At 36.7% G+C, this 19,647-nt stretch overlaps 1 protein-coding gene across 2 annotated transcripts in view; it reads right to left on the reverse strand.

Moving 5' to 3' along the window:
• Positions 1 to 651: 651 nt before the first annotated feature.
• PAM (peptidylglycine alpha-amidating monooxygenase) overlaps positions 652 to 19,647 on the reverse strand; it is an 85,553-nt gene continuing 66,557 nt past the window's right edge. Inside the window, exons 15-24 of one of the 2 annotated variants that reach the window (XM_026074259.1) lie at positions 15,295 to 15,411; positions 14,654 to 14,726; positions 13,916 to 14,123; positions 13,002 to 13,202; positions 10,178 to 10,278; positions 7,065 to 7,164; positions 5,640 to 5,693; positions 3,719 to 3,916; positions 2,036 to 2,092; positions 652 to 1,486 (exon numbers count right to left, since the gene is read on the reverse strand). In XM_026074259.1, coding sequence (XP_025930044.1) covers positions 1,305 to 1,486; positions 2,036 to 2,092; positions 3,719 to 3,916; positions 5,640 to 5,693; positions 7,065 to 7,164; positions 10,178 to 10,278; positions 13,002 to 13,202; positions 13,916 to 14,123; positions 14,654 to 14,726; positions 15,295 to 15,411 — 1,291 coding nt within the window. In that variant the 3' untranslated portion in view covers positions 652 to 1,304. Of the gene's footprint in view, positions 1,487 to 2,035; positions 2,093 to 3,718; positions 3,917 to 5,639; positions 5,694 to 7,064; positions 7,165 to 10,177; positions 10,297 to 13,001; positions 13,203 to 13,915; positions 14,124 to 14,653; positions 14,727 to 15,294; positions 15,412 to 19,647 lie in introns of both variants that reach the window. The other variant, XM_026074258.1, reaches the window with a different exon arrangement.

Below are 19,647 nucleotides of genomic sequence, written 5' to 3' on the forward strand. Positions count from 1 at the left end.
ACAATAATGAAAGTCACTTCATAAAATCCTGTAGCAATTGCAGCTTTATACACTGCTCATAATACAGGTTTTAAAAGGAGATTAATCATGCTCTGGTCCTCGAACTAGACTGATAAATCATGCTGATGGCACACCATGACTCACCCTTTAGATGACTCACACAGCCACCACAGTTATCCAGCAGGTCTTCTGCAAATCTCCTATTCCATGAGTGAGTGTATTACTGAAATGAGGATTCTGGTATGAATGAATAAGGAAGTGTGGAGAAACAGGAAAACCAGTCCTACAAATCAGGTAGTGTTAGATGCCTACCCTGACTACTTTGCATATGTAATTTGAGACACAGGTTTCCTCTTAGCTATGACCACGTTTTATTAAAGTAAATACCCTGCAGTTTTAATATACAAGTAAAACTTTTTTTTAAAATGTTTAAGCTTGATTTTGTACATGTATGGAAATTATTAGTCTTGCTTAAAAAAAAAGATTGTGACACAGGAAAATATTTTCCAGCTTCCATACAAAATAGCACTTTTTCTCTGCTAGTAGAAGACATTAAAATTTTCACTGTATTAAGTGGTCTGTGCAACTTTTACAAAAGTTGTATACAAAAACCTTAAAGTATGCAAAAATTCCAAAGTACACTCTGACAGCTAATGCTCTGCGAACACTTTATTACACAAATTACATTCAGCTTCTGAAAATAGTGTTCTAACAGTGATACCATCTAAAAATAAGACATCCCAGAAACACATCAAGTCAGAAAGAAAAAAAAAAATTAAATAGATACTTTTTTCTTTCCTTCGATGCAATATAATGTTAGTGATTTTAAAAAAATAGAAGAAGATTTAGCAGCTTCATTTTCTTGTGGCACTATATTTTCTCTGTACTGCAACAGGTTAAGGACATTGAAGAGGAAGGGCACAAAAAAGAAATTGGCAACTGAAGAGTTATGGGAAAAATATTTGGATAAAGCAGATAGTGGGACTTATTTACAAATACAGAAAAGGTCCCAAAATTGAGATGAGAAAATACTACTGCTTTAAATCAGTGCTGCAATTAAAAGAAGATTGTTTGCTTTATTAAGATGTTCACATAAAAACAACGGCACCGATATGAAACTTCCATACACTCCTCCACTTAAAAAAACAGAACTAAAACCAAACAAAAAATAAAGGAACCAGTGTACAGTCCCACACAGACTAGTACAGTTTACAATTAAATACACAAAATCTTAAACGTGCTTAAGGGAAAAGGAATCTGACACTCTGGGTTCAATCGTATAATGGAGAACTCAAAGGCTGGTTTCAGGATGATGAAGGTGCTGGTGGGGGTGGAGGTGCTGAATACTCTTCCTCTGAATCTGTGCCATCATCTTCATCTTTTTCTTGATCACTTCCTTCAGTGCTGAGCCGGTCAAACCCTTTTCTGCTGTACCCTTTGTGACTTGCAAAGAAGTTACCAAGGTTAAGGCCACCACCACCTTTCCCTGTGGAAAGGAAACACTTGTCATAAGCTTTGCTTTACTGCACAGGGGGGAAAAAATGTATTAATTCAACACTATAGTGGAGATTATTCTGTGTCCTTCTACAAACCGTTTTAAAGGCTGGCACATGAGCCAAAAATTCACCCTTCAGGAAGGTAGTTCACCTTTGAAGTAAAAGTTTCAAAGGATTATTTTCCAGCATCCATGATTTGATTAGAAGCCTTTGCCCAGGCTGTTTGTGTTCCCACCAGTTTGCCCGTATTCAGCTTGCCCATAATGCCAAAGCTCTTCRTTTTGTTCACCAGACACACAGATAACTCGATATAACAGCTACTGGCCTCCCACCAGTAGGGACAGGTCCTCTTCAGTGGGCAGATGTTGATGAATGAAGGTGGTGTTAAAGACATTTCCTCATAAAGTATCTGAGGTTTGCCCCCTCTCCTTGCTCAGAGAAAGTTTTATTCTCAGAACTCAAGTGTCTTATTCAACCAGAACCAAATACAGAAACAAACTCCAGTTACTGGGTTCTTAAAAGCCCTGAATGTTACTTACCTCTAAGTCTGCCTAAAATTCTGCCTGAACTTGAATCAAGTTTGTGTTCCGCATCGGCTGAAAAATAAGGGAGATTTCAAAAATAAATTTAAAATCATATTCTATGTTTAAATCATTAACCGTATTTTCTGATACAAAGCATAGACACTCAACAAACTGAACAGCAGTTCTAAGAAACGAAATTGATACTTTCCAGCTTCTCTGCTAAGGTATAATTATGATTCCTAGCCAAAAAAATCATACCATGAAAGTTCAGTTTATGTTGCTTCAGCCATTAAGAAGATTCACATGTAAGTTATTTCTGAGAATGTCACTTTTTCAACTGTTCACATATATTACCATGAGGATTTTAGGGGGAGAACAAGAACCTTGTCATTTATTGTGGACAACTACTTTCCAGCACACTGCAAAACAGACCTTGACAATTGAAAACAGTACAGTTTTCCTTCAGAGAACACGGCTTTTCTGGAAGATAGTGATCTATGATTTTCTTTAGGTATCCTGGGGGAAATTCCTCTACCCCTGCCCCCCCCCCCAACAAACCAAAAACCTCCCAACCAACCAAACAAAAACAACACAAAAAATCTCCCCCCATCCTTCATCTGAAGGAAAATAAAATGCCATGGCCAAACTACCTTTTTCTATATACTACTCGGTTTCTGTACGTCTGTGCAAGGAGTTTACTTTTACCAATGTAACTATATTATGCTCTTTCACACAGAAAGTTCAGGCACTGCATGGATCAAACTGGAATGCAAAGATGCAGTTTTAGACCATAACTATGAATTACAGTACTGCAGTAGTTTAGAGTGTTAGCACATTTGATGCTAAACATGTTTGAACACGAAGAAGCAGGAAGCTACACACTGAAATCTTCAAAACACACAAGTTCAATTACACAATAATATTACAGTGTTGAATTACTTATTCTTTTGTATTATGTCCCAGCCTATGATATTGGCAGAACTATGTTATTTGTGTAATCCATATCCATTTTCTTCCTTTCTTGGGAATAACTTGATAAAGCTATTTATGCCATACACAATAACAAGTGCAATGATCAAAGTCCTACCAGTGTCTACCAATTTCTCAAAAAGTATATTATTATATGATATGAATTAAGGACAACTTTACATACTGAGCACTGTTACTCTTAATTAAAGCTGTCACAGCAATGGATGAAGGCACATAATGGAAACATGTTTGACTCACAAAATGCACAAGATAGCAGTGAACAATAATTTATACTCCCTCAGAAATGTTAACAGTTTGCATTTTGCTTATACCTTGATAATACCCATACAGTAGGGTCCTTTGCTCTCAATGATTTAAAGATCCTAAAGTGAAAAATCAAACTATGCACTGAGTGTTAAGATGAATGCTTTAGACAATCACATGACTATACTGTAGTTGTTACCGAGATACTGATTTTTACCTTGACACCAATTAAAGGAAAATTTAGGTCCAAGTTCTGAAAAGGTGGTGGCTTGAGGTGCAATGAGAAAGGCATAGGGGAATGCAGTTGCTTGATGCACACCGAGTCTTAACTTGCACGCAGTGCCACACTAACTGTATCCAAGGGTAAAGAGCCAATAGGCCTCTCCACACCTTTGTCCCTTAGTGTTCAGTGATGTGTTGAATTGCAGTAACAAAAGCCTATTCTCTAGAGTTACTCATGGTTACCTCCATAGACTGTTGTCTTCCTCCACCGAATAAATACTAAAATTGCCAGCAGGACAACAACAGGGATGATTAGAAGAGATGTAATAAGAACAAAGGAAACTCCAGTGCTGGCCTGCTGGACCAAATGCTGTTTTTCCTCCTTCTTTAGAGGCTCTGTTGATTTTGGGTTGTTTTTCTGTCTGGTTTCTATAATTGTTTCTGATTAAAAAAAAAAAAAAAGAATTTCAATAAGCAATCCATATGTATCAAGCAACATAGAGCAAGTCATTAAAGAAGAGAACATGCTAGGATACCTGAAGTGTTGAATAGTAAGGAAACAAAAGACAAACATTTAAGGAGACAGTTTTAATTCTTGCTGATCTTATCCCCAAAGTAAGGCAGAGAATCTGAATGATACCACTTCCTACCAAGGCTGCCCTCTCCTTTCCTCTAATGAGGAGCCATCATTTAAAGTATGGGCAAATCCTGAAAAAAAATTCATTTTTGCAAATAGGCATATGATTTAATATCACTTAAATATCCCCTTTTGATAATACTGCCACAAGAAATACAAAAATCCAGTATGTTGTATTATCACAAACAAAAAGGAAAGCATTTATAGTTCTTTCAAACAAATTTGTGACAAAGGGCTAAACCTTCAGAATTGCTACATCCCATGAAAGAACTTTGGCTCTTGAAGTCCCAAGAGTTTTCAAAAACCACATCCAATGATTCCTGACTACTTTAACTTCTGTACCCCAGGCAGTTTCAGAGATGGTTATTTACAAATGGTTTCTTATCCATGTGGTACTATTGCATTATTCTATATAACATTAGAAGTGTCAGGTAGCATGGTATCTTCCTAAAGAAAGCTCAAATGCATTAATCTATCCCTAGATTTGTTACACTGTTGATGCTGTAATACTTCTCTTCTGAGTGCTTGAGGAAGACTGATGTACCAATAGAAATGAAATAGAAGGATAATAGTTTTGGCAATAAGAATTTCATGGTTTTACACCGTCAGTCTACTTTATTCTACTATATGCTTGCATTTGGCAATTTGGATCTTTTCATATATTTCTCTGTGTCTACATGCCTAAAGCAAACCACAGAAGCTCTGAATTCAATCAAAGAAAAACAGTTAAGAACAATTTAACATTTTACAAAGGCTTCTCTATAGGCAGGTACTGCTTTTCTGAAAGGGAAATGAACATTTCCTCTTCCACCTAAGAAACTTATGAGATAAAAGATTAATGGTTTAAAATAATTACTTTTCATCTTCCTGAATTATTATCTTACACCTTTCAACCTCATCTATATATACTTCCTTATCTCCTTTGATTAAGTCCCAACACGTTTTTTGTTCTTTTTTCATTTTCATGCAGATAAATTGAAAAAAGAAAGTAGCAAATTTCGGGAAATAAATCTGAATATAAAGAATAATATTTTTTTGTTACGCAGTGTAACTGGTAAGACTGTGTGCTGAAAGACCATGCAGAGAGATGAACCAATTGCTGTTTCAAATAAACTTGGGGGGAGGGAGGGAAACGGCACTGGGGAGTAACTATCATCGTCACATTTCAGAGTTATTTCTGCATCTAAGGGAGCTGACACAGATACCAATCTGGACATACCAGATGGCAATACGGAAATAATGCACTGGTTAAACTTGCATTTTAGTGTCTCTGAAGCACTTGTCACCAATGGAAATGAAATGTTTTGATTGGCTGTAAAATAAGCGTCTACCTGGTAACACTGCAACAAGATGCTTTCTCTTGCTTCCTATGCTCATTTTATCTATAGTAACTGCTTAAAATGATGGTGACAAACAAAACAACAGTCAAACTAGTCAGCATTTTTCCCTCCAACAGTCCTTAGCACAAGCAGTCATAGTATATGTGAAAACAGTGGTTCCTTCATTTCCATTATGTACCATACTAACCTTTCACTTCCTGTACCTCAATCCCAGCCTTTTTCACTGACCGATGCTCCATTTCTGTAAAACACAATTGCTCTTCAGGACAACTGACATTTCAGAAAAACACTCAGTGACATTTTCCCGCTAGCTTTCTCAAATGTACCGGACAATCCTACAGTAAACAGTCAAGTTAGTATCTGAACTTCACCAAGGAGAATCACTATAAACCATTCAATAGCTCAGAACCCCATTAAAAAAAAAAAAAGCTTGATTCACCAAGGCTGTTTGCAATAACAATTAATTCTCATGCTATAGAGCAGTTTTATGGGCATGTGTAAAAGCTCAGGGAGTCCCATAAAAATAATACTGTTAATTGTAATCAGAATCATGATGGATTAAAGGCTAGCTGAATAAGGACTACTTAGCTACTGCAATTTTATACTGCAGTATATGCTAAAGAACAAAATATACACAAGACTTCTCGTCTAACCTGTAAGTGGTGAGTGAATACAGTATTTTTGTGTTCTCATGTCTTTGAATAAAAGCCTAGAAGTGTTCTTGTTCACATTGCTATATGCAGAAACAGCCACATCCAGGCAGGCTTACAGTTTATCTGGTCCAGTTTCCTTTTATCAACAGTGGCTGATACCAGATGCCCCATAGCAAAATCCATGAATTATAAACAGACAAATATGGAATAACTGGCTTAGCCAGAAGTTCATTTAAAACAACAGACTGTTCAACTGGTTGACTAACACTCTGAAGCCTGAGGCTTTATAGCTCTCATACTTTTTTTTTTTTTCATCTTATATAACTTAGCAGTGGATTATATTGTTATTCCTATGAAAGGTCTAATCCTTCTCTGAATCCTACCAAGTCGATGTCTGACTAATCAGGTTCCTTTTTCCTGAAGTCAAGCTGCTTGGTTTGGGGGTTACTAGATTAAACTGGGAAGTACTTCCAATTAATGGGAACAGGACTTCAAATTATACTGGATTCATTTTCTAATAGTAAATACTCCCAATGAGATGAAGATCTATTTATGTTGACTTGTGTCTTTATTTCAGCCTCTGAGAGTTTCCTATATGACAACCCCTAAGGAAGCAGTGGGCTTGACAGCAAATGATACATTAAAAAAAAAACCTAAAAAGCTAAAGAGTCATGCTTTTGTTTAAACATGTACTAGCAACATAAGGGATACTGTGAAGTAAGTGCATTTTGATTCCTCCTTCTGTGACAAACCAGTTTATGTGCCTAGGACTCTTCTTAATAGAGCACACAGTAATGTAAAGAATGGTCTTTTAAAGAAAACTGAGCTGTAACATGCAACTTATGGCAGAACTCACAGTATACTAAAATTATCATTAAGCCACCAAGTTTTTTATAGTGTTTACACATCTGAAGCTATAAAATGTGAAGTTGTGACACTTAAGAGCAGAAAGAACACACTTTCTGTGGATGTGAACTTCCATACTGTTCTGGTATGAACATCTCCAACAAATACTGTTTTATCTTCCGAAGCAACAACATCATGTGGCATCCCAAAAGTCTGTAAAGATAAACAGTCACAGATTACTGCTAAGAGTCCACACATTCACAGTCAGACAGAAAATAAAAAGGCTGGCTTAACCCTGAACTTGGGACTGGTCCTTAGACTGGAAATCATAGGAGATCCTGGTGTGAAGGCCTCATATGAGCGAAGGGAGAGGAATTTCATCTGTTGTGTGTGTTTGCCTTCTCTAGGCACAACAACATGGAGATTATTAGGTATACTCATGCCAAACAATTTATATTTATATTCTTGCAATCAGTTTTATCCTTTGAAATACTCAATTTAAAAGCTAAACTTGTTAATAGAGATGCATACTGCACACACAGATATAAGCTATAGTGGTGAACAGACTACTACTATGTAGATAAAGTATTTATATTTTATAGAAATGTTGCTTACCAAAGGAGGACTTTTTTTGGTAATSACATATGGCTATGCCCACTGTAAAATGACATTTTTTAAACTTTTAAGCAAAGAAAGCAACCTTAACATTCCTAAGCATCAATTTTCCAGAGGTAGCATACAAATATGTCATCAGGATAGCAGCTGTAAGCATTGGTACATTGGTACTGTACTAGATCACTCATTCTCTATCAACTCTAGCAAGTGTGAGCTGTTCCTTTTTCCCAAGCAGCATGTTGGCATTCAATGGAAATGTATAATTGCTTACAAACGTTTCACATGGAGTAGGTGAACAGAGGATCCTATTTTGCAAGCTAGGAGTTTAATCAATGAAATCCCGTAATTTGCTAGAGACAATATATTAGACTTTTTTTAGGGCATATTGTACACAACAGATCATGAGAAATATCAGAAACATAGAATATTTTTATTAAAATCAGTAACTTAAAGCATTATATTATTTATAGCCTCTTAGTCATAACCACAAAAGCTGCAGACAAGTTTGTGGCACAGGTTGGAGAGAAGAARCTAAAATAAGAGGTGGAAAAACAAAGGGTGTCCAAGATGCTAATAAATTTGGCCACCTAGCCTTCAGTTTTTGCAGACTGGGCTCTTCTGCTTGGCTTTATACTTCAAATTCATTTCTTGCCCTGAACCTTGGTATCTACAACTAATTAAATGAGGAGCTTCCACGAGAAGCAATAAACTGCTGTTTGCTGAGTAAATTCCAAGGTAACTCCTATTTGTGCTACAATTTAAAGTTAGTTTACTGAAGAACTCAAAAATATCTGCCTTTATTCTGAAGAAAGGTCTCTTCCCAACTACTACTGCTGCTCCCCAGAGTAAAAAGGTCCAAGGGTGAGGAGCATTTCACTTTCCTAACACTGAGGATCCAAGGAATCTGGAATAAGAAACCAACCCGTGAAAGTGGCGCCTTTATAGAAGCATGTGTTGTTCTGGCCTAAATACCTTTCCTGAAGATCTTCCATATTAGTCTAGATGTAGGAATTAATAGATTCTTCCCCAAATCAACTTTCCTATCACTTCCAGGTACATAATTTCTTTTACAGATGACTGAGGGATGTTCTGACTTACAACAGCAGACTTTAACAAGAAACTAGCTCTAGATTGAGTTAAGAAGAACTGTCATATTAAGAATTTTTCCTGCTAATAAGTAAACTGGAGGCCTAAATAAGGTGAACTAACTTGTCCTTGCAAGTTATAATAYGTGATCTATTTCAGATCTCAGAACTGAATACTGCATCCTTTATCACAGCATTACCACAATGAGTTGTTAGTTACTGAACCCCCTCCAATACATCCCCCTTCCCCCCCAAAAAAACCAAATAGGCATTTCTATATGTGAAAAGCTCTTCACAGACCAAATGGGATGTAAGTGATGCAGCAGTACAGATAATAAATACTAACTGTAAGTTCAATGTAGTCATCCTTTCAAAACATTAATAAATGAGATAGAGTTCCACTGTTTCAATTTTTCAAAATTTTTCTCAGTGGAACTTTTCCCAGATGAAAGAAGATAACTGAGTATTCTACTTGTGTATATATTGTTTTGTAAGAATATGGAAAAACAAATAAGAAGTTTGAACATGAAGTATTTTCATTTATCCAATCTCTGAAGATATTCCTGGGTTCAAGAGTGATATTACATCACCTTACAAAGGCTGTCCACCTGGTTTACTTTACAGACTCAAAACTCAAGCTTATAGCAATTTTTCCTAGAAATATCTATAATTGTGCACAAATACTTAAGAATATCTAACCCCCACCAATTCTGAAAATGGTAACAAATATTTTGGCAATTATAAATGAACTCTCTGCTAAAAAACATTAGAGACAAACCCTCAGAAGAACTATTATGTATAAGTGCTATGCAAAATTTTCTTATATGCCTTTATATAGAACCACGAATCTTGGTTTCAAGCCGCCCATACATTTAGTTTTTGCTGGAGTTTGTATGCAATACAACAACTTACAATACTTAGAAACATCCTTCTCTGGAGTGGCTTAAAACTGGACTGCAAACAGCAGAGTATACGTGCTACCCAGAATGGAATGCCTAGCATTCATTCTTCAGTCTAACACAATTTATGGGAACTCAAATTATTTTTTAATAATAAATGTAATTTATACTTACTTTTATGCAATACTGCATGAATGAAGTTTAGCCTTAACTTTCACACTAACATTCTGCAAAGAAGGGATGTGGCCATGCTGTTCAATTTTATTTCTGCTCAGGAATATACTCTTTCTTTTTTGACATCCTACTAGCATCTAAATATAAGAGTATTTCCAGACCTTCATTCTTCTCTTAAATTAGCTTTTATGGACTGTCTGCCAACAATAAAGTAGACTTATCCTGGCTGAAGGATCATCTTATGGGTGGTGTAATTTTCAAACGTAGCACATGTAGAACATAAGGCCCTAAGTTCAAGGGTCTTTATCAAGTTCATATTATAAAGAATTCCTTTTGCATACCATACAATACATTATGAAACATCTCATTTCCTTAAATATCTTTAAAAAGGTGGAGAAGTAGGATGTTACCAGCATTAATTATACGCACCAGGCAGTCTATGCAATACTCTACCTTTCTAACAGGACTGAAAGTATCAATTATTTCTCCAGTAGAAAAGTTCATCACAAATCCTTGCACTGGTTCCGTCTCTCCAGGATAAGGCATCCCATTAACTGCAAAGAGGAGACCACCTGCAACAACATTCACATTTACTTTAACAACCCATACATTGCAAGCTACAGTTGAGATCAACTGTAACAGTATAGATGAAAGCAGCTGTCTCTGAGAAAGACAGCAAGCGCACCAGAGGTAACTCAGTAGAAAACCTAAGCACAGTAGGAAAGTCATAGGTGTAACTTTGGCCTTTAAGAAATGGAAAGCTCGCCAAAATAAGAAGAACAAGGAAGCCATGTTTTACAAATTTTCAAATAGAAACAGGAATGTGAAAGGATTAACAACAACAACAACAACAAAAAAAATCTGAAGAACGCTCAGCTGAGGATGCTTGAGCCAATAATTAAAAGTTCTTTAAATGCATAAAAAGCAAAAAGTCAACTAGGGAATCAGCTGGACCATATGAGGAAAAGGTGCGAAAGGGGCACTCGGGCATGATTAGGCCACAACAGAGAAGCTCAATATTTGTGTCATTTTTTTATTGCTGAAGACATTGGGGAGACTTCGCCACTCAATTTTTTTGTAGCAGAGAGGTCAGAGGAGCCATCTCAGTTTGAGGAAGATATACAGAAAGTATTAGACAGGTTAGAGGTTAATATTTCAACAGGAGTGGATGGCGTTCATCTGAGTCCTGAAGGAATGCAAATGTGAAATTACAGAACTCAGGCCAAGCTGAGTAACCCAGTACTGCAAACAGCCACTATTCCAAAATAGTAGCAGGCTGCCAAAGTAACTCCTATCTACAAAAAGGGCTCGAAAGGGGTGTCTGGGAGCTACAGACCAATGATTCTGGCTTCCATCCCCAGTAAGATGGTAGAGTCCAAAATGAAGAATAAGATTCCTGAGCACATGGGTAAACGTGGTCTGTTGGGAACAAGTCAGCATGGCTTCTCTAAAGGGAAATTCTGCCTCGCCTCTGAGAGGAGTCAATAAACACACTGATAAAGGGGTTTAGTGGACATATTTGGATTGCCAAAAAGCCTTTGACAAGATTGTGCACCAAAGGTTATTAAAGAATCCGAGTTGTCACACGGTTGGACAAAAGATCCATTAATGAGCAGGAAGCAAAGGACAGAATTTAATGGTCACTTCTCAGGATAAAGTCCCAACAGTGGGGTCCCTCCAGGGATCTGTGCCAGAAACAATTTTTTTCAATACTCTTCATCAGTAACCAGAAGAATGCGGTGAACAGTGAAATCTCCCAGTCTGGGAAAAGATACTGAATTCTGTGGAGTACTTAAAAGCCTCGATGACAGCAAGAAGGTCCAGAAAGACTTTATAAAAGTAAGTCGGAAAAAAGGTGGCAGAAGAGCTTCAGTGAAGACAAAAGGTGATGCCTCTGGGGAAAAATAATCTAGATCATGCCTGTGTGATGTTTAACTTGGAACTGGCAGTTACAACTCAGAAGAGAGATCTTGGAGTCCTCACTGAAAGGTCTCTGAAATTTTTGGCTCCACATGCAGCCACACCCAAAATTCCAACAAAATGTTGGGCATCATCAGGAAGATAATTGAGAGTGGAGGAGACAATCTTGCTGCTATGTAAAAACATGCCCACATCTTGAGTACTGAGGCTGTTTTGCTCTCTGCCTCTCAAGAAGGACGTACTGAAGTTAAAGAGGGTATAGGAGAAAGGCAACTACAATGATCAAAAGGCTGGAAAAATTAATTGGCTTGTGAGGAGAGACTAAGAAGGCTGGATGAGAGGCAGCAGATACAGGGAATGTGGAACTGTTATTCACCAAATCCCACAATACTAGGACTGAGAGGCACTCAATGAAACTGGGAGGCAACTTTAAAAAAATACATTTTGGTACAGTGGTTAGTGAACTTCTGGAGTCTGTTGCTGCAGGAGGTCAAGGTGGCAAACAGTATAAGCCAGTTCAAAAAGGGATTAGACAAACTGATGGACAAAGGGTCTATAAAACGATACTAGGAAGAAGAGGTGGGGAGCTACTTCCTAACACCCCACTAATAAAGTGGTGTGGATGCTTGGAGAGGAATGGACCACAAGATGCAGCCAGGCTCACACACTCTCCCTAGACCCCATCTCTTGCTGCCTCTGTCAGACAGAGCACTGGGCTACAGGTATCAAAGTCTGACCCAGTATGGCATTTCTTATGTTCCTGACAGATGCAACGGAGATAATCCTGATATGAAACTTGATATCAACTACATAGTCAGAACCCTGACATTCCTGAGTTATGGTCTAGTTCTTGAAATGTACGCCATCTGAGTATTAAATGTGTAACCTAATAAATTAATACCATAATTCTTAGTCAGTTTTGATAGTAAAACCCCACAACTTTAAAAAACTGTTTGCTTTCAGATTTTTCTTTTCAGAAGCTCAATACTTTCCTTGATGGTTTGGAAGCCTTTTATTTTGCTCTCTTTAATGGAGCTTGAAAGGAATATTTTAAAATATTATTAACTAATTATTTGACTGTGCAATCACTAAGAAGTAAACAGTATCATCTACTTGTTGACATCATATTTATGGAGTTTAATTAATCATTTCTCAGGCATAGATGTTATACACTAAGCTTCCCCCCACCCCCCAAGTAAGATATTTCTAAAATTCTCCATTACATCAGCACACCTTTGAAAGGGAATAAATATCTTGTGTAAGACACGATAGCACTCTTAATGGAATAACATTGTATATTGTGATATACCGTCATTAAACAAGTACTAGAAATCTGAAGAACATGAAAAGCAATTACCTGGAACATATGAAACAGCAAACAACTCTCTTCCAAATGATTTGTGCTTGATCTCTCTTATGAATTCCCCAGTCTCTAATCTAAAGCACTGGATTCGACCATTTTCCCTGTCTGCAACACAGAGCTGACTGAAGTCAGGGATCAGGGCTAAGCTGTGAGGGATATGGAACTGCCCAGGTCTGGCTCCATCTGAAGAAGTCTCTGCAATACAAAACATGCAGATTTCTGTTAAGGTACACACTGAAACTATTATCTCTGACTAGAATTAGCAATATTCCACATAATGCAACATAACTGTGGGAAAAGAATAAACTCACTTGGTTGGCTTTTTTCCCCTTAACAGTTTTATTCATTTAGGTAAACTATGGTACTCTTCCATGTTGTCTTTGTAAAATCTGAATTTATGCATTAGTTATTTCTCTATAAATACTTGGAGCAGCATAATGCCTGATACGTAAGTCTGAGTCAGGCAGAAATGTAATTATTCACAAAATTTTAAATGGATGCCATTATGGCATAAGCCTTAAACCAACCAACCAACCAACCAAACAAACAAACAAAAAAAACCCTTAAACTATTTTATCCAATTTTAAAGAAAACAAAAGTTTTTCTGAAAGTCAAAACATTTTATTGATAAGCTAGGACATGCCAATACTTGTGCTAAAAGCATGCTAACAAACTGTTTAAAAATTATTTTTAGGGAAGATAAAAAATACCCACTATGTCTATCTGTATAACTGGAAGCGAGAGAATTTGAATGCAGATACAAGGCCAAAATTCAGTCAGGGCCTTGAAGACATTACTGCAATAGATACAAATAAGGGTAATAATAATATCAACAATCTCGTGGTTCATGATAACACGAGTTCATGACACCAGCAGTACCAGTCAAGTACCAAGAGCTCTAACTGTACCTTCTCCCCACTGCTTGATGTACAATCCATTCGGAGAGAACTGAACAATTCGACTGTTACAGTAGCCATCAGATACATAAATACTGCCAGTGATTGGATCCACAGCCACATCAGTTGGTTGACAGAAGTGATTTTTGTCACTGCCCGGTTGCAGAGCCATTCCTAAGATCAGTAATGGTTCTTTATCATCTGCTCCCAATTTGAAGACCTTTTTTAGTCAATGGGAAAAGATAAGAGGTTTCAATTGTGGAAGATGATACACAAGGGGATGATTGTTTATGGAAAACATATCTATTATTTTGCATAAAATAAATTTGTATACCAAACATGACCTTAATATATTGACTATGAAATCTACTATCAACTTTATAATAGTGTCAATTCTGGGAAATTTCTGCATAAAATAAAAATTTCCCGTGATTACAGTAAATGGCTTAGCTTCACAGCCAGGGAATGAGAACACAGGCATTGCCAAGCACAGCTGTAGCAGAATAATCTGTTCTTTTACAGAGGAAACATTGTTTTAAAAGAGCAACTTTACTGCTGTATGTCCACGTAACAAATTGCTCCACACACCTATATTCCACTAGGGCCATGAGGGGCAATTTGTTCAGGCATATTCTTAATGTGCATCTTAACAGCCCTCGCTAAATAACTGATATCAAATCTCTAGATAAATGTAAAAATTATCTTTGGCAAAAGTTCTAAGGTCTTGGCATTGAAACTTCAAAAACATACCTGATGGAGAGCTACATCAGTGACCCAGTAGTTACCATTTTTGTCTATACTCAAACCGTGTGGTAAATAAAATCTGCAAACACAAATATAGAGGGATCAAGTTAAAAACATGTTTCAGGAAGAATGATTTAAAGGAGGGTTTTCAGGATTTCACTTATTAATCTACAGATCACCTAATGCTCTACATGCTAACAACATGTAGCATTTAATGAAGAAGACACCTCTATAAAATAGAATTTTCTCAACAGGAGTCTCAGCCCTGGAATTCCCTCCATCTCTGGTACCTCACGGGGGCTAACATTTGGTATCTTTAGGGACAATATACAACACTTGTCAGCTCTGTGTTTCTGTTAATCTGGCTAATAGATGAAATTATATGAATTGCTAGAAAGCAGAGGTGGTGAGGATGCCAAGTGAGTTTTATTAGTCAGTCATTGTTTTTTGTTTTTTTTTTTTTGATTGAATAAACTCAGAGGCTACAATCATGCAGTGTAACTTACAAACGAGAAAGGGTTTGGGGACTCTCCAGGGGGGAGAATAATAATATTTATATATATATCTAAAAAAAATATATATATATACACACATATACATAATGTATGTATTTATTTAAGTTCTACTAATAACAGCAATTAACTTACAGATTTTTGCCCATGGAATGAAGCAGTTGAGCATTACTTGGATTCAGCACCAGAATGGTGTTCTGCTCAATTGGTCCAACTCCTCGTTGTTGATAAACAAATTTGCTGTCAAAAGAGCTACACAAAAATATTGTAATACAAAGCAAGTGTTAGCATGTTCCACTGATGAACACACACACAGCTTAGACTTGAGTTTTGTAGACTTATTCCAGTGTGTGCGGATATATATATATATTTTTAAACAAACATTATTATATACTTTTGTGTGATCATTGTTGGATGTCAAATCTTTCTACTGAGGTTATGACTCCTGAAGCAAAGGAGCACCAAATTAACACAGCAGCAATTGAGACAAACCTAAGTTTTCTCTTATTAAAGTAATCAAACAAAAAAATCCTTGAATCCACGAAACAACGTAGCCTAACTAAAAACATAGGTAATCGTCAAGGAATAATTATCAATATGAATTGGTAGACTTAGTATTATCTGAGGTTTTGGGTTTGTTGTTTAAAAAGGGGGGGGGAGGGGGACACAAAGTTCAGTATTTTGCCAGAGCTTCCTACAGTAACATTAAGGTCCTAAGGTTCTTATCCTTTCCAGAGTACACTTGGGGAGACTATAGGATATGATGTGTATTTCTTTCCCCTATAACTCCCCACCCAATTTAAAATGTACATTAAAAGATATAAAAAAACAATATTTAATTAAACACTTCAGCATTTATTTCAGAAGTTAAGAGCTAGGTTTTCTTAACTTTCCAGAAGACATCTACCTGACATAAAATTATCATATACCTAAAAAGGAATAAAAAACTCAGTCATCTGTATCCTACAAGAAAGTTGGCTATTATTCTAACCTGTTGAAATATGCGTTCAGCATTCACTGAAAGTAAATATAGCACATGTAAACACATTTTGAACAAAATTAATTCTAAATGTTAGAAAATGGTTGACTGTGGACTAAAATGTCTAAATACATGACATGCTCCCCCCCTCTTCCACCCTCAATTTTTCAAGCTATTTCTTAATCCTGTAAGAGAAATCCAACTATGATTGATGCAAGTTGGTAAACAAGAATATACTTCTTGTAACAGTGAAAGCTATGAATAAAGCTTTTAAAACTTTATATTGTACACTCCTAGCAGCCTAACCTCTCCATAACATTAAATATTCTTGTGTTGAGAACTTTCAATGTGGAAAAGCAATTCTGGCTTCAAATATAATCAGCAAAATATATGACATGTTTAAGTTTCTGCACAGACTACAATTAAAAAGCAATATTTAGACATTACCATTATGTACAGTAATTATCTGCTGCTACTTACTTAATTTCTGATTGAAATCGATAAATCCTTTTTCCTGTAAATGGTTATGCACAAGGTGAAAGCTACTTAAACTCTCTGCTAAGTCCTCCTCAGAATCATTTGTCCTAATCCTATAAGGAGATGCAGGGTAAATAGTGCTGGCTCACATTGGCCTAGTGATGTTAAATTGTTTATTTGACCACAGTTCTGCAGTTGTTTCATTCTTTATCATTATTGAGAGTAATTGCCTATGACAAGGTCTCTTGGTTTTAAATAGCTTTATTAAAAAACACATCCCCCCCCCCCCAAATTCCATGCTCGATTTCAGTAAATGGCAGGGATGCAGGGGTCTAATACTCTTAAGGACTTATTCTAGGAGTGGATGGCCACAACTGGAGAACCAGCACTGGACAGACTATACTAATGTTTGGCAGCAGTACAGAATTTCCTAAGATGCTTAGCTGATGCTGTAACTTAATGTATGCTTGCAAAGAACTAGATTTGGGGCCAAGAATTTTCCTCCAACTCACGGATGATTTTCTGCTTTCCACAGCAGCATGACAGATACTTTTGCACACCTGATTTATCTTTGCTAAAATGTTTTGGTCTATCCCACATTAATGGAGTCATTTAAGACAAAACTGAGAGAAAATTCATCCTTTCTAGCCTCAAGTGTTGTGCAAGCTACATATTATTATTAATCAGCACAGCTAATCACAGAACAGAATCTTACTGACTGAGAGGTACTGGACAAGACCCCCAGAAAACAAGATGGTAGCTCTCTGGAGAAGCGACTAGCTAAGCAGATTAAAAACTTTGTCATCTTTCCCCGTTATGATTTTGGTTCTTAATAACAGTCCTGTCTGTGTTTGAAGCATTCCCTGTTAACCACCACCTACCTTTTCTGGGAACTGAGTGCTTTCAGTATAAATATGAGATTGTGTAGTATTTTCAGAAAAGGTCTAGCAAGTTTTGAATGAAGTTATGGGAGAGGTCTCTCATACATCTTCTCCCTGTGAAATCTCCTTGTCCAGGCGTAGCATGCTTCCTTTCTTAAGTGTAGTGTGCTACAGAATCACAGTCACTCTTTCCTTCCTAGGGTTTGAGACCAATTTCCAATGTAATCAGTGTTCCTCTATTTCAACTGATAAAGGAGGACACAAACTGTGCTGACTACTGCTAGTTTAAAAAAAAAAGTAAATAAAAGTTGAACAGCTCACTATTACATGCCATATAGTTCTGCTCTTAGCATGATTTTCTAAAAGGTTTTGCAGTTTGAAATCAAAGTGCATCTAAAATATGCTGCACACGTTACTACTTCTCATTTCAAACCTCTGTATATTTCCCTTGTTATTTTTCTACCTTCTCAGCTGGTGGCTTACCACAATACAAAACCTTTATGCGCTATATATTAAATTTAGACAGACCACCTGATCTCATAACCCTGGAAAGCACAGCTCTGAGCTCTGCTCTTGATTGATATCCATCATTGTTGTGGCACCGGGCTCAGTCTAAATTATCCTGTCTAGCCATTGCTTGTTAAGAATGCAATAGCAGACTTCCAGGAATGCAGTTTATATTTTTTATTGTGTCTTTTATAGATTGCATAAATAACATACATTTTTCATCACAAAATCCAGAAGAACTTTCAACTAATTCATTGCTCAACTGGCTGAATAGTTCTAATTTTTTCATTTTGAATAGCATGCGCTGCATACAGCACAAAAGACTATTCAGTAACTGAGGAGACTGTGCGGTAAAAGAACATGACTCATTTAAAATGAAAATTTTTTTTTCTTTAAAAATCATTCACAGGAGGAATGTTAAAGCCATTGAAGAGCTACTACTATATTATAGGCCTGACATTGTATAACTGTTTTTGCATTCTACAGCAGACTAAAGTTGCGTTATAAAACAGCACAGGCCATTCACTCAGCTACATTTAGTTGAATAAGGATCCAGCTTTTATAGCATGTATTAATAATGCATTGGCAACAGTTCTGCAGTGTCTAATAGCACAGAAAATTTGTTTACTTATTTCTATACTATATTGGTGAAGCACTGAAACAGAGAAAAATTCTGGGCCTTGGGGCTAGATTCATCACATCTATGATTTGCTAAGGAATATTATATACTCGATTAATTGTGTATTTGCAAGCTAATAATAAACATTAACTTACAAGGCTGATATCTTCCTATCCCTCCCCCAAAGAAACAACAATAATCACCCCTCAAATAACCRTTTCTTATTCCTTTTTACTGAAAAACACGAACAGAGATACTCCTTCCTTTTCAGCATAGCCCATGAAAGGTCTCTAGCCTGTTTCATACACCCATGTCATAGCTGAAAATAAAAAGGGAAGGCTTGCTGCCTGAGCACACAAAAAGAGGCATCTTCTTTGTGCCACAAGATCTGGAAGATGAGCAACATGGCTTAAGCACAACCATGTTCACCAAATACATTGTTTTAAAGCCACATTACTCTAAAATTTCTATAGGCCATTAATATAGCCTATCTGATCTAAAAGTTCTTCCCAGCAGTAGCTTTCCCGTATATTTATCAACTGTGCTTCACAAGGGGTAGGGGAAGAAGGTAAGACTTGTGGAATGAAACCTGTCTGAGAAGAATCAGGGTTTCACATATAGATATCTTTATGGAAGGCACATAACTGATATTTACTTCAGATAACAACAGTTCCTTCTCTATCTTGGTTACATATCTGGGTCTGAATGTTTCAGATCATATTTACAAAGTCAGACAGTTTCACTTTCTTCCAACTTCAATCACTGCATCATGGCAAATATTGCAAGCTTCAACACAGAGTTGATGTACAGATTAATAYATGCTAAATCCACCCATACGGTTATAGCAAAATAACAATACCATTTCAGATAGTACTCAGGATAACTAACAATTGAGAGAAAGAAGCTTCTTAAACAGATCACGCCTTCATTTAAATAAAATTGTTTTTTGATCTTGCTTTCTGACGCTGACTCCTTTCCCCAAAGCAAGTCTCCTCACTCAGCCTCCTTCCTTCCCACTTCTAATA

This window comes from Apteryx rowi, unplaced genomic scaffold, assembly GCF_003343035.1.
Source record: "Apteryx rowi isolate R43461 unplaced genomic scaffold, aptRow1 scaffold_382, whole genome shotgun sequence".
Taxonomy (NCBI): Eukaryota; Metazoa; Chordata; class Aves; order Apterygiformes; family Apterygidae; genus Apteryx; species Apteryx rowi.